This window comes from Bufo gargarizans, chromosome 2 (assembly GCF_014858855.1).
Source record: "Bufo gargarizans isolate SCDJY-AF-19 chromosome 2, ASM1485885v1, whole genome shotgun sequence".
NCBI lineage: Eukaryota > Metazoa > Chordata > Amphibia > Anura > Bufonidae > Bufo > Bufo gargarizans.
Window position 1 is genome coordinate 513,819,719 of NC_058081.1, and position 17,727 is coordinate 513,837,445.

The 17,727-nt window shown below is 44.9% G+C and overlaps 1 protein-coding gene across 4 annotated transcripts in view; it reads right to left on the reverse strand.

The window, feature by feature from the left end:
• Positions 1-17,727, reverse strand: part of SOX5 (SRY-box transcription factor 5) — a 195,926-nt gene that overhangs the window by 147,612 nt on the left and 30,587 nt on the right. For 3 of the 4 annotated variants that reach the window (XM_044281304.1, XM_044281305.1, XM_044281303.1), the window contains one exon: positions 15,428-15,659. The exons of the other annotated variant lie outside the window; for it this stretch is intronic. In XM_044281304.1, coding sequence (XP_044137239.1) covers positions 15,428-15,659 — 232 coding nt within the window. The remainder of the gene's footprint in view (positions 1-15,427; positions 15,660-17,727) is intronic. 4 annotated transcript variants of the gene reach the window in all.

The window sequence follows — 17,727 nt, forward strand, 5'->3', positions numbered from 1 at the left end:
AATGGTGGCTGACCAATCACATATTTGACGTTCAGCGCAGCACAGGCAAGATTATAAGTGGGCTGGGGAACAGCGCACGGATCACCCAAGGTTCAGAGCGGCTCCATCTGGCCGATTTGCTGGGTGTTTCCACAATGAATAGCATGGAATTATTCCAGAACTCGGATCACCCCCCCCCCCCCCCCCCTCCAATGTATCTCCACCATTCCTGCAGCTCATCTCTGAAAACTAAATTAAATTAATGATTGCGAACGTGCCAGCTGACAATAGACCATGTGTCCCCGATATTAGGCTCATCTTAGATGGCAACCTTGTAATTGTGCCACTTAGCCGTATATAATTGAAAGTGACAGCAAATGTGTGGGGGAGGGGGAGGAACAGGATCTGGGATACAGGTGAAATCGCCAACATCACCAGGGAATGGATTGCGGATGAGGTGGGAAGGTCGGCACCTGACCAGGAATGTCCAGAAATTTACCATCCGGGTGAATGGATTAATTTGTAAAAGGCGGCCAGTGCTGAATGCAGTGATAGATCAGGCAAAGGCTGAGGGCTAATTCATAAGAATGACAGTAAACAGAACGTTAAAAGCAAAAATAAAATACAAATAATACGTTAAACATATTAACTCCACCACAAAACACGTAAGTAATGCAGATTCCATGGACGCAGCGACTCGGCCGACTTCTCTGCATTTTCCGATCATAAAACCTGCAGGGACAGGACTTACTGTTCAGAGACTGAGGACCTGGAGCGACACATTATATGGGGCCAGCCGACAACTACAAGGTGTTATTAGGCGTCTCAGGGAAGAAGATGAAAGCACCACATGAGTTATAGTACCTGACCTAGTGCTACAGCGGAATACGCATTCCTGCCAATGTGCACCATAGAACAAAATGGGGGGGGGCTGCGTGTCCTTTCACTAATCCCACTGCTACAGTCATCCTCCAGATTCTCCCCAGGGAGCAACATACTATATTCATCTCTCCTACGCACCCACTCCCTATTACACTGCCCGTGGATGTGGTTGTATTAAATCGGAACTGAACAAGTGGCACTAAAAACACTGTAAGTCAAAGGGTGACGGATCCATTTGTTTTTGCATCTGAAAAAAACGGATCCTACACCACTTACTTACATTGTCTTTAGTGCCGAAACCGGTTTGTTCAGTTTCGCAGACTGGACACAGAACCGCAGCGGTTTTGTGTCCAGTCACAGAGCTGATCCGTTTTGACCCATTGACAATGAATGGGGACAAAATTGAAGCGTTTTGCTCCGGTTTTGAGATCCTCTGCCAGATCTCAAGGTTGTAATACAAAGCGCAGATGTGAAAATAGACTTAAGGTTGCATTAGCTATATATATTACTTTCATACTAATGTACAAAGTCAGTAAAATGGATATACCGCGGGTTGGCACGCTTTTGCAACGCGGCTCGTACAGGTGAAGAACCTTAAGATCATTCTGACCGTAATGGCCAGTAACCCAATTTGTACGGCAGCCCGAAATGAGTTTAAACTGGTTGTCACAGCCCCACCCCTTATGTGAAATAGTGAGGTTGATGATCCATCCAGTTTAGGAGTACTGAATGCAACCCCTTGTAGCACAGGATCATGGTTCACGGTTTGTAAAAGGCATGCAAACACTGCATGAGTGGAAACATTAAAGGGGAACTCCATCTGTAGCCAGAAGTCCCCAAGTCCAACGCCACACTATCCAAATACAATGGGGGAGACCCCATAAGGGTTCAGTGTGGAATACCCCTCTGAAAATCAGCAACCTGCCTCTTAAAGGGGTTGTGCCACTAAAAATATTCAACCTTTTTCAAACCAGCACCTGGATCTGAATACTTTTGTAATTGCATGTCATTAAAAACTTAATATAGGCGCTGAGCTATTCACTGTATAGCGCCACCTGCTGTCTCATCTTATTCCTATTTCTCGCCCACCTCACTGAAGTGGTCGCACGCGCTCAGATTAAATCTTCAACTGCCACCAGCTGTATCTTCTATTAAAAGCTGTGTCAGTTACAGGGAAAGAGCTACAGCACAAAGGACAAGCCTTCTGAAAAAGGACACACCCCTGAGTTGCCAGGCTGAAACAAATCCAGCAGAGCAATGAATGGGGGGGGGGGCATCATTTGACCCATGTGAGGTTCAGGGCTGGTTCTAGCTTTGTTAGAAAGAAATTATCATGTACTCTATGACGATTGTCATTTTTTTGATAATTCATGGTATAACCCCTTTAAAGCAGACCTATACACGGTGGCAGGCAGATACCGCCTTAAAGGGAAACTCCTCTTGTTGGAAGCAAGTGTTTTGTCATTCGTTCCTACCAGATCAATAAGCTGAATATTGGTGCAACCCACAAAATGGTGACTCCCGCTGGACGCATAAATAAAGGGCCCAATGTGGGCTAGAACCTAGCGTTTTCCACTCTCGTTAGCGTCCACCGGCGGCGGGGAACAATAGCGGCTGTTACTGACGTGAATGCTTCCATGTAAATCAGGGGAGAATTAGCAGGCAGGTATCAGTCAGTCACGCAACACAGAGACGCTTCCACAAAAGTCGCTGGAAATCCATTCATTATATGCAGCGAGATCAAACAGGGAGCTCATAATTAAAAAGCTCCTATTGAGCACTTAGACTCTCGTAACACACAGAGCGAGCGCACAAAGCGGACGGCCGACTCACAAGAGTCACTCTCCATCTCTCCTAATTAATTTCATAGATTTCCTGCTCATTCACCATCGGGTTTATATAGGAGCCATAGACAGTGGCGCATTCGCCCCACAAGGATCAATGCGGGCGGAATCTTAATTAACACAGCGCAGTTTACTCCAGAATGCGCTGAATACAATGTGTTAATAGAAATTAAATCAGAAAGGAGTCACTGATCAAAACCGAAAACCTGGAGCGCCGCGATACGTTCATGCGAGAATGTCCTGGAGGATTGGTTTAAATGTCAGATTCACGTACTGGACCGCGCCATAGGACAGACAGAATCTACACAGAAAGTTATAAAGCCTCTTGCGCATCTGAAGTCATGCTCTAGTCACATCGAAAGCTTCATTTGCAGTTGTTTACTATCACATGGAAAGAGACTATCCATGGTGTAACAGCTAGGCTCCCAGAATGCAGTGAAAGTGTGAATGCAGCTCTGGATGTGACTGAAGCATCCCTATCATCTGTAAACGTCCATGGGACAATGTTGCGTGTGCATGTCACTGTGCCGAGAGTGGGAGGAGTTGAGCAGTCTTCATCACCTATTGATTTTTATGGGAGAGTGTAGTGAGCATGCTCAGTGACATGTACAGGGAGAGGGATGAGGAGGGCTAATCATCTTCAAGTGGTTGACCCGTTAAGACAACGTATCCCTATCCACAGGGTAGAGAATAAGTGTCTGACCATTGACTTGTGTGGAGGGACAGCACGCATGAATGACCACCGCCCCTATACAGTGTATCAGCAGAGGACCCCCGCTGATCAGACACTTGTCTCCTATCCTGTGGATAGGAATAAGTTGTCTTAATGGGACAACGCCTTTAAAATGGTGGATCATGTGTTATTCACTTAGTGATTCTTTTAAGATGTTACCTTTTAGTATAACCCACCCTCTTATGATAATGAGATGACTGTTGACCCTTCCCTCAGTGTACACAGCACAAGCTGAAAACTGACATAAAGTAGTGATTATTGAAGCAGGGAACTTTCTATATTATCTGTACTTAGTTATCAGTGCGTTATCTGTGGTGTTACATAGGACTGCAGGCAACATCTACTACATTATCTGTACTCAGAGAGTTATCACTATGTGTTATCTGGGGTGTTACATAGGACTGCAGGTGACATTTACTACAGTATCTGTACTCAGAGTAATTACAGTGTGTTATCTGTGGTGTTACATAGGACTGCAGTTAACATTTACTACATTTTCTGTACTCAGAGAGTAATTACTGTGTGTTATCACTGGTGTTACATAGGACTGCAGGTAACATCTAATACATTATATGTTACCAGATAGCAATAACTGTGTCTTCTGTGGCATTACATAGGACTGCAGGAAAGATGTACTACATTATCTGTACTCAGAGAGTAATCACTGCCTTATCTGTGATGCTACATAGGACTGCACGTAACAGCTAATAAATGATCTGTTCTCAGAGAGCAATCACTGTGTTTTCTGTGGCGTTGCATAGGACTGCAGGAAATATGTACTACATTATCTGTACTCAGAGAGTAATCACTGTGTTATCTGTGGTGGTAGATTGGACTGCTGCTAACATCTACTACATGATCTGTTCTCAGTGTTATTACTGTGTGTTATCTGTAGAGTTACATAGGACTGCACACAGCACCTGCTGCGTTATCTCTTCCAAAAAAAGATGTAGCCCCAAAGAGTTCAAAGAAGCCATTCAGCCCTGCTGCATCCGAGAGGGCACATCCAGACTGGACCGTCGTTTTTCAGTCCTCTCACCAGCTGTCTCTCAGTCATTCTGCATCTTGTCTGTTCCGTCTCCTCCGATGATTCGGCCGCGCTCGCCGCCCTGAGCGCCTGTAATCACCCACATACATATTAATCAACCGGGAGAGGGAAGAATGGGAACAAGAAGCAGAGAGAGTCTTAAATACCATCTCTCCTCCAGGCTGCAATTTCTCCAGATGAAGAGGTCAGCCCTGTTTAGTTGTGCGCTGCCGCGTTAATTTAGTATGACAAGATAAAGCAGTAATCTGCGCGGTGCGAGCCCGTAAGCCGCCTTCCACCCGGGGACACGCTCCACTCCATTCCCACTGTATATCACTTGATACAATTGCCGTGACAAAGCCCCTGAGTTCTCTTATGTAAATCTCCCTCTTCCTCTGCCAGTCAGGCGGGCGGCGCGCAAGCTATAGGAACCCTGGCACGTTACAGGGCTCCCACAAGATGGTTAGTATCGGGATAATCCATTGATCTCTTGCTTCCATATCGGCTTGGGATTCTCAATCTGCCGTGTTGACTTGACAGCGGCGGCACATAAACCCCACGCGTTTCATGTTTCCTGAGATTTGGAGACTTCTGGGTCTGATCGTTTTCAAAGCCTTTATCGTTTCTATGCAAAGATTATCCTGAACCTTTTCACAGCAGAGCCACGTGGAGCCGGCTGATAATGGGCCGGAAAGTCCCACCGTGGTGGGGGCCTAGGAGATCCTTGAACGCGCCTCAGATGCCTTCCAATTCTTTTCTAGGGGCTTCAGTCATGGCTACCCATTCTATCGCCTCTTCTGTAGGTTACTTACCACCACCTACTGCACAAAAGCCGATTTCTGGCTGCACAGATAAAAGAGGGAAAAAAAGGCCAACACCGGAGACCCCCACGATCAGCTGTTTGAGAAGGCACCAGCCCTCCTGTGAGCGCCATGGCCTTCTCACAGCTTTCACTAAGCAAGTGACAACACATTCATTGGTCACATGGCCTAGACGCAACTCGGTCCCATTCAAGTGAATGGGGATGAGCGCAATACCAAGAACATCCACTATTCAATGAAGGGCGCTGTGCTTGGTGAGCACGGAGAAGGCTGCAGTGCTCACAGGAGCGATGCTGCCTTCTCAATCAGCTGATAGATGGAGGTCTGGGATGTGGGACCCCCACTGATCAGTATTAAAGTCTTGGAAAACCCCTTTAAGTCCCTCTGTGCTGCCAAGTTTGGTGCAAAGTTTTTAAGTGGTTTTCAACTTTAAAAATCAAGCACCAAAGTTATTCAACAAAGTCTCGCGCAACTTTGCGAATAACTATCTTCGCCTCATCGGAGGCCGTACAATATAATGCTGTATAGAGATGGATCTCCGTACTGCATTAAAACAAAAGTTTTAGCGAAGCGACTTCACATGTGGCATCCGAAACTTGCTTCGCTCATCACTAGAGCCAACCATCGATGAGCTCCCGCCTTAATGTACGGCATGTAATATTTGTCAATAGTGTCACAATGAGGCACGCTTTAACGCAACAGGCACAACAAATATAGACATAAATGATGTGTGCAAGTTTTCCTCCATTGACTTTAATGGAAGTTGTGCCTGACATGCGACTCTCCAGTGTTTTTACAGCCAAATCACAGCTCTAAAATAGTTGTGTGACAACTAATTGCACACAAGTCGCACGTATTTTTGTATCACGCAATTTTTCTGCAACCTGGATTTGCGTGACCTGTCGCAGTCTACCCTTAATCATAATGATCACCATTCTAACTACCACCATCACTTTCACCCCTATCCTCCACCACATCAGGTCACCTGATCAGCGCTAGACTGTGCTGTAAGGGAATACCATTAGAGATGGTTTCAAGGACAGAAGCCACGAGCTTTCCCGGAGTTCTAAAATCCCCTTAGTTAGGCCTCCTGCACATGAACGTGTGCTGCCCGTTGCCGTATTGCGGACCGCATTTGCGGATCCGCAATACACGGGCACTGTTCAGTGTGCATTCCGCATCACGAAAGCAGACCCATTCACTTCAATGGGTCCGCAAATCCGGAGATGCGGAATGGTGCGGAAAGGAAGCACGGAACACTACGAAAGCACTACAGAGTGCTTCCGTGGGGTTTCGTCCCGTACTTCCGTTCCGCAAAAAGATAGAACATGTCCTATCTTTTAGTGGAACGGCCGGATCGCGGACCCATTAAAGGGAATGGGTTTGTGACCCGCGGCGGCTGCCCCACGGTCGGTGTTTGTGCATTGCGGTCCGCATTTTGCGACCCGCAGCATGGCCACGGGGCGCACATGTTCGTGTGCAGGAGGCCTTATAGAGTGATGAGAGAGTAGTAGATGCATCGGTCTACAGTTAGGGCTCATGCACACAAACGTATTTTATTTCCGTGTCCGTTCTGTTTTATTTGCGGACCGTATGCGGAACCATTCATTTCAATGGGTCCGCAAAAAAAAACGAAGGTACTCCATTTCCGTATGTCCGTATTTCCGTTCCGCATTACGGACAAGGATAGTACTGTTCTATTAGGGGCCAGCTGTTCTGTTCTGCAAAATACAGAATGCACATGGACGTCATCCATATTTTTTGCGGATCCGTTTTTTGCAGACCGCAAAATACATACGGTCGTGTGCAAAGAGCCCTTAGGCAGATTGGCTCTGCAGGGCTTAGGAAAGTTGGGTAGAAACACTGCTGTATCCAGCAACAACGTAACAAGCCCGAGGACCCCTAAATCCTGGGAATCCTAAGGGGCCGTTCACATTGTGACTTTTACCACATTGGAACTTTGGCAGGGAGACCCAAGCTAAAATTTTGCTGGCGGCTGCTTAGTTTCTGCCTTCCAATGATTTCAAATGGAGGCCGCACTTAGGATGGCGAAGCGGTGGCCTAAAGCCGCGGCGAGAAGGGACATGTCTGTTCCAATCCTCAGTAGAGTCTCCCATTAAAATGAATGGTAGGCAGAAAGCACGCAGCTGCTGCTGTCTGCGCCAAAATTCTGCACCAAAATCCGCCGTGTGAACGGCCCCTAAAACTAAAGGCAGACTTGGAAATCCCGTCAAAATGGTCTCCTATTGCCAGGATTTGAGTTATCTTGATACACATGCTGGCTGCCATCAATGTGTCTGTAGGGTCTGTCACTCAGCTTTCTGAATGATATATACCTGCATTATTATATGGAGTTATTTCCTCTTGCCTGTGCAAGTGGCAGTCTTCACTTTAGTTCTGACATTCTATTCACCAACCAAGATTATCAGGGGGCCACTATTTCTTGGGGGCAGGATTGCTTTGTACACTATGGGCAGGATTGGTGGAATGTGTTCATGATCCCGCTCTATGAGGATGGAGCTAAACTGAACCTACGGCACAAAACACACTGCACTGCAAATGGCCCCTTTAAACGTCATCACATCCATGCAGTGGCCCTGATAAATTCAACCAAATCCAGGCCAGACGCGTTTCAAGCTCAGAAATCAGTGGTGATGTTTCCTGCAAACTTTTCTACAACTTCAGAGACAGAGAAGTCGTTTGTCTGCTCTCTGCAGTGACTACAACCACCGCTCACGGAACACGGAGTCATTTGCTCTTCCAAATTAAAAGAGTGCTGGAGGCGAGCGGAATAATAGCTCAGCCGGGCAAGTAATGTAAGCGAAGGATGCAGTGATCGCCAATGACCCGCGGCAGAATCATCCGAAGAGAAGAAACAAAACTTCCCGCTGTGGATTCCTTACAACTGAGACGCTCGATGATGCGACACATAAAAGGGCGGGTGACATGGTGGCTGCTTCATGTCTCCACAGTAAATCCTTGAGTCGTCCTCTCCTCTCACAACTAACACAGTCACCAGCTCTAAATGAAGCTGTCACCCAACGACTCCAAAGCAAATCTCCCCAATACGGCCAATATGGAGGATGTGTCAACTCATAACTAACGTACAGTCTTCAGAGGTGAAAAAAAAGCTGGAGGGGCTGCCAACCTGAGAGGCTACCCCTGCATCCTGCACTGGAGAAGAGACATCACCTCATATGACATTCAGGGGTCCGGATAAGGCTACTTTCACACTGGCGTTCGGTGCGGATACGTCTTGTATTTGCACAAACGGATCCGCACCGATAATGCAAACGCTTGAATCCGTTCAGAACGGATCCGTTTGCATTATTCATAAAAAAAAAAAAAGTATAAGTCAAAACGGATCCGTCTTGACTTACATTGAAAGTGAATGGGGGACAGATTCGTTTTCAATTGCACCATACTGTAAGTCAGGATGGATCCGTTTGGATCCGCATTGTCAGGCGGACACCAAAACGCTGCAAGATGCGTTTTAGTGACCGCCTAAAAAAAAAGTCGGAGACCAAACGCAGCCAAATTGATGCATTCTGAACGGATCCTTATCCATTCAGAATGCATTGGGGCTAAACCGATCCGTTTTGGGCCGCTTGTGAGAGCCCTGAAACGGATCTCACAAGCGGACCCAGAAACGCCAGTGTGAAAGTAGCCTAAGGCCAGACGGATCCGCTCCTATAATGCAGACGATGGTATCCGTTCAGAACGGATCCGTCTGCATTATATTTCAGAAAAAAGTCTAAGTCCAATTTGTAGTCAGACGCATCTGTCCTGACTTTACATTGAAAGTCAATGGGGGACGGATCCGTTTTAAAATTGCACCATATTGTGTCAACGTCAAACGGATCCGTCCCCATTGACTTACATTGTAAGTCTGGACAGATCCGTTTGGCTCCGCACGGCCAGGCGGACACGAAAATGCTGCAAGCAGCGTTCAGGTGTCCGCCTGCTGAGCGGAATGGAGGCCAAACGGAGCCAGACTGATGCATTCTGAGCGGATCCGCATCCACTCAGAATGCATTGGGGCTGGACGGATCCGTTCGGGGCTGCTTGTGAGAGCCTTCAAACGGAACCCCGAATGCAAGTGTGAAAGTAGCCTAAGTTGGATGACAACCAAGTTAGGCTGGATTCTTCACGTTATACAGTCAGGGCTCGTCCACACCTTGCAGATTTGCTGTAGATTTTCTCCACTGTCTTCTGTTCATCATAAAAATTCAGGTGGGAAATACACAGAAAAAATAACTAAATCCGCACCATTTTCCACATCGAATCCGACAGCAAATCCATGTGATTTCATGAACATAAAGAACATTAGATTTGATGCAGAAAAAAAAAAATCAACAGTAAATCCGCTCCTCATGGACGGACCCCAACACATCTGCATTGGCGGCCATATTAACATCACCCAGCTTTCCCAGCCGCAGATCTCCAGGAGGCCAGTAATCTCAGACATCACCCAGATGGAAGGACTTGTATACAGGGTCAGGGCGGACAATCAGAGCCGTTCACATACATAGGGGTTCTCTCCGCTCTACAGTATTAGACAGTGACTTAGATACGGTAGACTGAGTGTGCGGAAATAAGATCTCTAATTAGCTCCTCAGATGGGGCCCCTGGGGCTCTTGTTCCCTTGCAGCTCTGTATACTGAGTAGAGGGAGGGGTGTAATCTGAGGTGTCCTCATTTAAAGGGTTCTGTCCTAGTGAAATCCACAGCAAGAAACTTTGTTGTACTTCTTGGGCACATATCCTTCACTTACATCATGTCATACTCCACTCACATCCAGAGCTGCATTCACTATATTGAAGGCTACCTTTTTGCCCAGGACCTCACATCTCTCTAAAGTGTATTTAGGAAACTAAGTTGTTAGTGACGGGTATACTGATGGGGAGCGGAGGGGGTTCGTTATACCAACAGCGCCCCTGTCTCCTTCACAGAAATAAAACTCAGAGAACAACTTTAACCCCTAAACCCATGTGCAGAGTAAGAAAGAGGAGATAATAGAGAAAATCTGCCTCACTACCTGCCAGAGCACAATGCGACAGTTGGCTGCAACTCCCACATATCTGTAAACTAAACATATCTGTTCCCCGGGTACGTCATTCTGTCTTTTGGCAACAATAAAAAGATCCAATTATCTCACACAATTACTGACATCATGTAATGTCCCCAAAGGGAGGCGCCGATGAGTAAAACTTCATATTCTTATCTGTGACCGTTCTAAACAGTTATTCTATTATTGTACATATAAGGCAGTATTATCATAGTTATATTCTTGTACATAGGGGGCAGTATTATAGTAGTTATCTTCTTGTACATAGGAGGCAGTATTATAGTAGTTATCTTCTTGTACATGGGAGGCAGTATTATAGTAGTTATATTCTTGTATATAGGGGGCAGTATTATAGTAGTTATATTCTTGTACATAGGAGAAGTATTATAGTAGTTATTTTCTTATTCATAGAGGACAGTATTATAGTAGTTATATTCTTATACATAGAGGACAGTATTATAGTAGTTATCTTCTTGTACATAGGAGGCAGTATTATAGTAGTTATCTTCTTGTACATGGGAGGCAGTATTATAGTAGTTATATTCTTGTATATAGGGGGCAGTATTATAGTAGTTATATTCTTGTATATAGGGGGCAGTATTATAGTAGTTATATTCTTGTACATAGGAGAAGTATTATAGTAGTTATTTTCTTATACATAGAGGACAGTATTATAGTAGTTATATTCTTATACATAGAGGACAGTATTATAGTAGTTATCTTCTTGTACATAGGAGGCAGTATTATAGTAGTTATCTTCTTGTACATGGGAGGCAGTATTATAGTAGTTATCTTCTTGTACATAGGAGGCAGTATTATAGTAGTTATATTCTTGTATATAGGGGGCAGTATTATAGTAGTTATATTCTTGTACATAGGAGAAGTATTATAGTAGTTATTTTCTTATACATAGAGGACAGTATTATAGTAGTTATATTCTTATACATAGAGGACAGTATTATAGTAGTTATCTTCTTGTACATAGGAGGCAGTATTATAGTAGTTATCTTCTTGTACATGGGAGGCAGTATTATAGTAGTTATATTCTTGTATATAGGGGGCAGTATTATAGTAGTTATATTCTTGTACATAGGAGAAGTATTATAGTAGTTATATTCTTGTACATGGGGCAGTATTATAGTAGTTATATTCTTGCACATGGGCGCAGTATTATAGTAGTTATATTCTTGTACATAGGAGGCAGTATTATAGTAGTTATCTTCTTGTACATAGGAGGCAGTATTATAGTAGTTATCTTCTTGTACATAGGATGCAGTATTCTCATAGTTATATTCTTGTACATAGGAGGCAGTATTATAGTAGTTATATTCTTCTACATAGCGGACAGTATTATAGTAGTTATATTCTTGTACATAGGGGGCAGTATTATAGTAGTTATATTCTTGTACATAAGAGGCAGTATTATAGTAGTTATATTCTTGTACATAGGAGACAGTATTATAGTAGTTATATTCCTGTACATGAGGCAGTATTATAGTAGTTATATTCTTGTACATAGGTGGCAGTATTATAGTAGTTATATTCTTGTACATAGGGGGCAGTATTATAGTAGTTATATTCTTGTACATAGGAGGCAGTATTATAGTAGTTATATTCTTGTACATAGGGGGCAGTATTATAGTAGTTATATTCTTGTACATAGGAGGCAGTATTATAGTAGTTATATTCTTGTACATAGGAGGCAGTATTATAGTAATATTCTTGTACGTAGGGGGCAGCATTACAGTAGTCAAATAGTATTATATAGAAGGCAGTATTATGGTATATTCTTGCACACGGGGGCGGTATTGTACTACTTATATTGTAGCCAGTGGGAGAAGTTATTAGTCATTATAACCAACGTTCTTTAACCTTGACACAACTGTATACTTTTTTTGCTGTGTTAATCACAATGACAGTCATAGAACAAGTGTCTTGATGCAGATCGTCGCTGACAGGCTAATATCTGAGCAGTTGGTTTTCTCATCGTCCTGCATCCGTACAGATCAGCTGAAATCCCAGGATTATATTGGAGCTTTCATGTGGCATTGCACTGGAAGAGTATGATATGACTCCCTGACACAGTGTAACAGGCTAAGGAAGCCCAAGTTCTACAGCGGTGGCATCCTCGTGATCTGCAGCAATCGGTAAACAAGCGTGCCTATCTCTCTCAGAAGCATGAGTTTGAAGATAAAATGTGTGAAATCCCGTGTAGGGATTTATACTGCACACTGCACATATGGTATGTAAGCCAGCATTAACACAATCCCTGCAAATCTATTCGCCACGCTGGAGAACGGAGAGCGCCGCTTCGACAAGTAATCACATTTTATGTGTACACAGAAGAGGCCGTTGCATTCACCCGACAACAATGGCTTCTTCACAGAAGTCGACACAAAAGTCACTGGTGGTTCCAGGTTTAATCTCAATTAGCGAGCGGCGCTTTAAGACTGAATTACGTTAATGGCACAACTGGGTTCTATTTAATATCATTCAATCCACTAATGTATGAGGAAACCGCAGTGAAAGTTAAGATGGAAGGAAAACCTCGGAGATGCTTTTACGATACGTCACTGGTAAAGATGTGAGACAGACTGTGGCACCTGCGCAGCTCCCGCCTCTGCCGACCCTGCAGCCTTAGTGTCACACATCACTGCAGCGTGCGGTGTCACAGGGAGAGACTGCTTCTGAAATGTGAAACTTTCCATGTTCTGGCCACTAAACATGGACGTGTTTTTAAATGGACTGCATGCAGATGGCATCCATGTGCAGTTTTTCTCGCACACCCTTTCACGTCAGTAGGCCAGACTGACCTAAATGGTGTCTGCGGTGGCCTTCTCTGCCTGGACTGATGGTGAACAGCGCTCATCTGAATTCATCTCTAGTCTGAATCTCAGGATGGCGCCATTGCCTTTAAGGTAGCAAATTCCATCTGAAAGGGTTAGTGGAAATAAGGTTGTATCACTGTATAATGTAAACTGCAACTTTCTAATAGACATTGGGGGTAAGAAAAGAAAATAGGTGGCATGGATTTTGCACTATAATTCACACCAGTTATGGAAAAGACCACACCCCCTCCCACCAAGCCCCACCCACTTTCGTTTGAGAAAAAAAAAAATCTATGCCGGGAAACTAGTATACTCTGTGTGTAAATTAATTTACAAGATTTCGGCTTGCTATGAGAGAATGGGACCATTGTGGTTTCCACCCGGAGACTGAGAATATGTACATGGTTAATACTTCTCACCCGGGTGCAGGACTCGTCACAATGTATCAGTCCAGGACAGGAGACAGATTTGTGCTGCTGTGTTTGGCTCACAGAGGATTCTCTACCCTAATGCACAGTAAGAACCCATTAGCTAAGTGAGCAGGACTAGGCCAGGACCCGTGTTTAACCTCTGGGTGTAACTAATGACTGTTCCCATTCACCTTCAGCAAGCAGAGATCTTGAAACCGACTAGGAATTAAAATAGACATTCTATTAGGAAGCTGCAGAACCATTCATTATAGACTCATGTACGTTCCTGAACTTCTCAGCCAATGATTCTCCACAGATTAGTAGCAGCAAAAATGTGGACTATGATGACACCCTGGTGGCGGAACGTCCTGAAGGCGTCCTGTCATGTCTCATATTGAATGCCAATCAAATTAGCAAAGGACATTTCCCAAACTCAGCACCTTCCTCCCCCAATAAAAACATTTTTAGGATTAGGTCACATGACAAGGTCATGTGACACTGAGACAGGCGGTAGGAAACTGTGGAGGTGGTTTTCTGGGTCTGAGGGACTTTTTAAGGCATACGTTCGTTAAAGCGAGGCTCTTGGAATAAGAGGGGAACTCTCGGGAGAGTTGCCGAATCTCCTGAGCACAAGAGAATCCCCTGCCACCTCCTGGAAATCAGAATAAGTGTGTATGACAGGAGGATGCTGCGCCATCAGACACAGGTTCAGCGTCCAAACATACCCTGAGGGGGAGAGGGCGGCATGAGATAAAGGGGCAGTGCAAACACTAAAGGGGCATGGTTTGTGTAAAGGAGAGTGGCTCCTGTTCCCCACTGCTCAGTTCCAGCTCCTTCAGCCCATCGCTCTCTTTGCTGTGCTCCAGTCCCCCCACGTAACCTTCTGGCACGTAAGGGGAGGGGGGGTCACGTGCGCCACTGCAGTGGTGACGTGTCCCCCAAGCAGCATGTCACTGCTGTGGCCAGTCATTGATTGCAGTAACCTGACCTTCAGAGACCTTAATCCATGCCGGGACCAGAGTGTGGTCAAGAGAGCAGTGGACTTAGCGTTAGATCCTCTTGATTACAGATGGGAGAGTTCCTTTAGGGTCCATTCACACGTCTATGGTGTATTGCAGATCCGCAATACACTGGGCCGCACATGGCCGGCACTAAATAAGGAAGTCTTATTCTAATAGGACATGCTCTATTTTCTCGTGGATCTGTGGACCGGAAGATTGGGGCCGCGCTCCGGAAATGCGGAGAACACATAGTGTGCTCTCCGCATCCATTCCATCCCCATAGAGAATGAATGGGTCTGTACCCGTTCCGCACAATTGTGTGAATGGAGCCTTAAAGTAATATACACCACTACGTATAACTGTTGTATGTGTGGACATTGTCCAAAAGTATTATTTCTATTTATATTCCTCCTGAATAAAACAGTTCTGGAGTTGTTCTTCATAGAGCTCTGTGTTATGCGATTCCTCTGTTATTCCTCCTGGAAATTCATAAGTAAATGCACAACTGCTTGTTGTTAGTCGGGGGGACAGTGGCAGACTGTATGGGTTCACATCCATTAGACAAGGGGACAGTAATATCCATTTGTCAGTCTATTCATGAATGTTCAGGAGGAATAACAGAGGAAGGTCGCAATACAGTGTTATTAGAAAAGAAGTTCCACAATTGCCATTTCATGGGGAATGCAAGTATAATCAAATTATTAAATCTGATATTTTAGGACAGGTGACAGGCCCCCTTCTATGGGTGAAATGATACTTTTTGCCACTTTTCCCCAAAAAGGTAAAGTTCAGGCAGATGAAAATCTGTTTGAGTGCCACTTGAGGCGCCACCTACCATTGAGTTGTGTTGGTACGTGGGACTCCTGTGGTCGCAGGTGTCTTGCGTCAACAGAGAAACTGCCTGAAATTCCTCCGACTGAGTCTTATTGGGGAAACTGGCGTGCAGGGGAAGGTGAAAGGCTGCGAGGCCTCCACTCTCCTCGTCTTCCATTTTCTGCCGGCTTGTCACCATGGCTACCTCTCCATCTGCTTCCCCATACGGAGAGGCTGGTCGCTTGGAAGACATCCTGGAAGGAACAAAAGAGGAGAAAATAATGAATCCTCCACATAAATCCTTAATGCCGTCATTGTGTTGTTAGGGTCCATTGTAACAGAAATGGCTTTTTGTGCTTAAAGCGAGCAGGAATCCGTCCAAATACCACTGCAAAGCGAACGCGGCGAGAAACAATGACCAGGCAGGTAGCAACAGAACACGGCTTGTTTGTTATGAGAATAATCAACTAATAGCGCATTCTTCTTGGCTCCTGAAATGAGAAATTTCACCTATAAAACATTATCCACTGGAGGCCGCCCCCGGGGAGAAAACGCCATTCACGTACAATGCCTCCGAATCTGGGTTAGGCGAGCGCTGGGACATGGGAAAAAAAAAAACCCCTTGGTCTGGAAATCTAATTTTCTAAGTAGATAAAATCTGTAGAATAAATGACAGGGGTTTTATTCAGAAGAGACTGACAGCGTCCGCGCCATGACGGGTCAACATGGCGCCTGCCCTGACTCTACCAGGATGTCTTCCTCAAGGCCATCACCGATAATCAACTTTTATGAACTTCACACTCTGTAATGAAAAGTTCTGCAACTTTCCAATAAGCTTGCTGTCAGTAAATGGAAACATTGCACATCCTGACCTATTCTTGCTCACACAGCTGAGACTTTGTCGCAGTGCATCAGGGTAGACAATCCTGTGGGAGCTGATCTCCTTCCTGTTCCAGACTCTGGGTTGATACCATGTTCAATCTCTGCTTGCTGTCAGTGGGTGGAAACATTACATCCAAACCCTGATGACCATGTGCCAACCAAAGGGTCTGTTCACATGTGTGGATTTAGACACTTATTGTGGGACTGTTGATGGATAGGAGGGGTAATCCATGGCAAAAATCAGTCGATGTGGGCATTTGGTCTAATATTTCTCGCGGCTGACAGTTTGTTACAGTGTATCAGTGTAGACAGTCCTCAGCAAGCTAAACACATCGGGGCACATTTACTAAGGGACCTGCGACTATTTCAAGTGTAGTCCTCCGTCCCTTTTTTAACTGGCCGTTACATCTTTGCCAGTTGAGCGGGATTGGGGCGGAGTGTGGGCGTGTCGGGCATCCAGCCCTGGCAAATTTACTAACATTTACACCTGGAAAGAGGCATACATGTTGAGGAAAAACTTGTTTTTACGCCAGACGCAAGGACTATCACAGATGCGCCTAATTTAAGACAAGGCGCACACGTCATCATAAATGAGATGAGTCTTATGGCAGCACAGAGGGGAAGCTAACAGCAGAAAACCCTCTCCTGTCCTGAGAGTTTGTTACAATGTATCACAGATCTCTAACCTGTGGCTCTCCAGCTGTTGAAGAACTACAACACCCATCATGCCCTGATGGGAATTGTAGTTTTGCAACAGCTGGAGAGCTATAGGTTGGGGAACATTGGCCTAGAGCAGGGGTAGGGAACCTCCGACACTCCAGCTGTTGTGAAACTACAACTCCCAGCAGGCATGCTTCCTATGCTCTTCTCAGAACTGTCATGGAAATGAATGGAGCATGCTGGGAATTGTAGTTTCACGACAGCTGGAGTGCCGAAGGTTGCCTACCCCTGGCATAGACTATTAGGAAGTTGCTCTTGATTCAGTCAGTCTATATGTAGAAATGTTTGTACCACCTCCTCAAACGACATTTGATGGATTTAGAGACACAAGCGGGGTGGGGGATTAATCATATCGCCATAATCTACGCCAAATTTAACAAACTGCATTTTTTATACGCAGTAAGATTATCCTTTTTTTTTTTTTTTTTTTACAAATTTTTAACACTCACAGTTCCTAATTAACATAGCTTACTACACCCATTTTCCCTCCCAGTGCTGACACCGCCATAAAAACAGAAAGGGGGTCATTTATTAAGAAACCTACTCCAGTTTTTGGTGTAAAAAAAAAAAAGACCAGTTTTTGCAACTTTTTAAACACCTGTTTGACAAAATGTTATTGCACAGGTGTTTCCACGTATTGTGGGGGCCGATCCAGGACATGGGCCCCAGCAAATTTACTAACATTTATGCCTGGAAACAAGCGTCAAAGAGGAGTGAAAA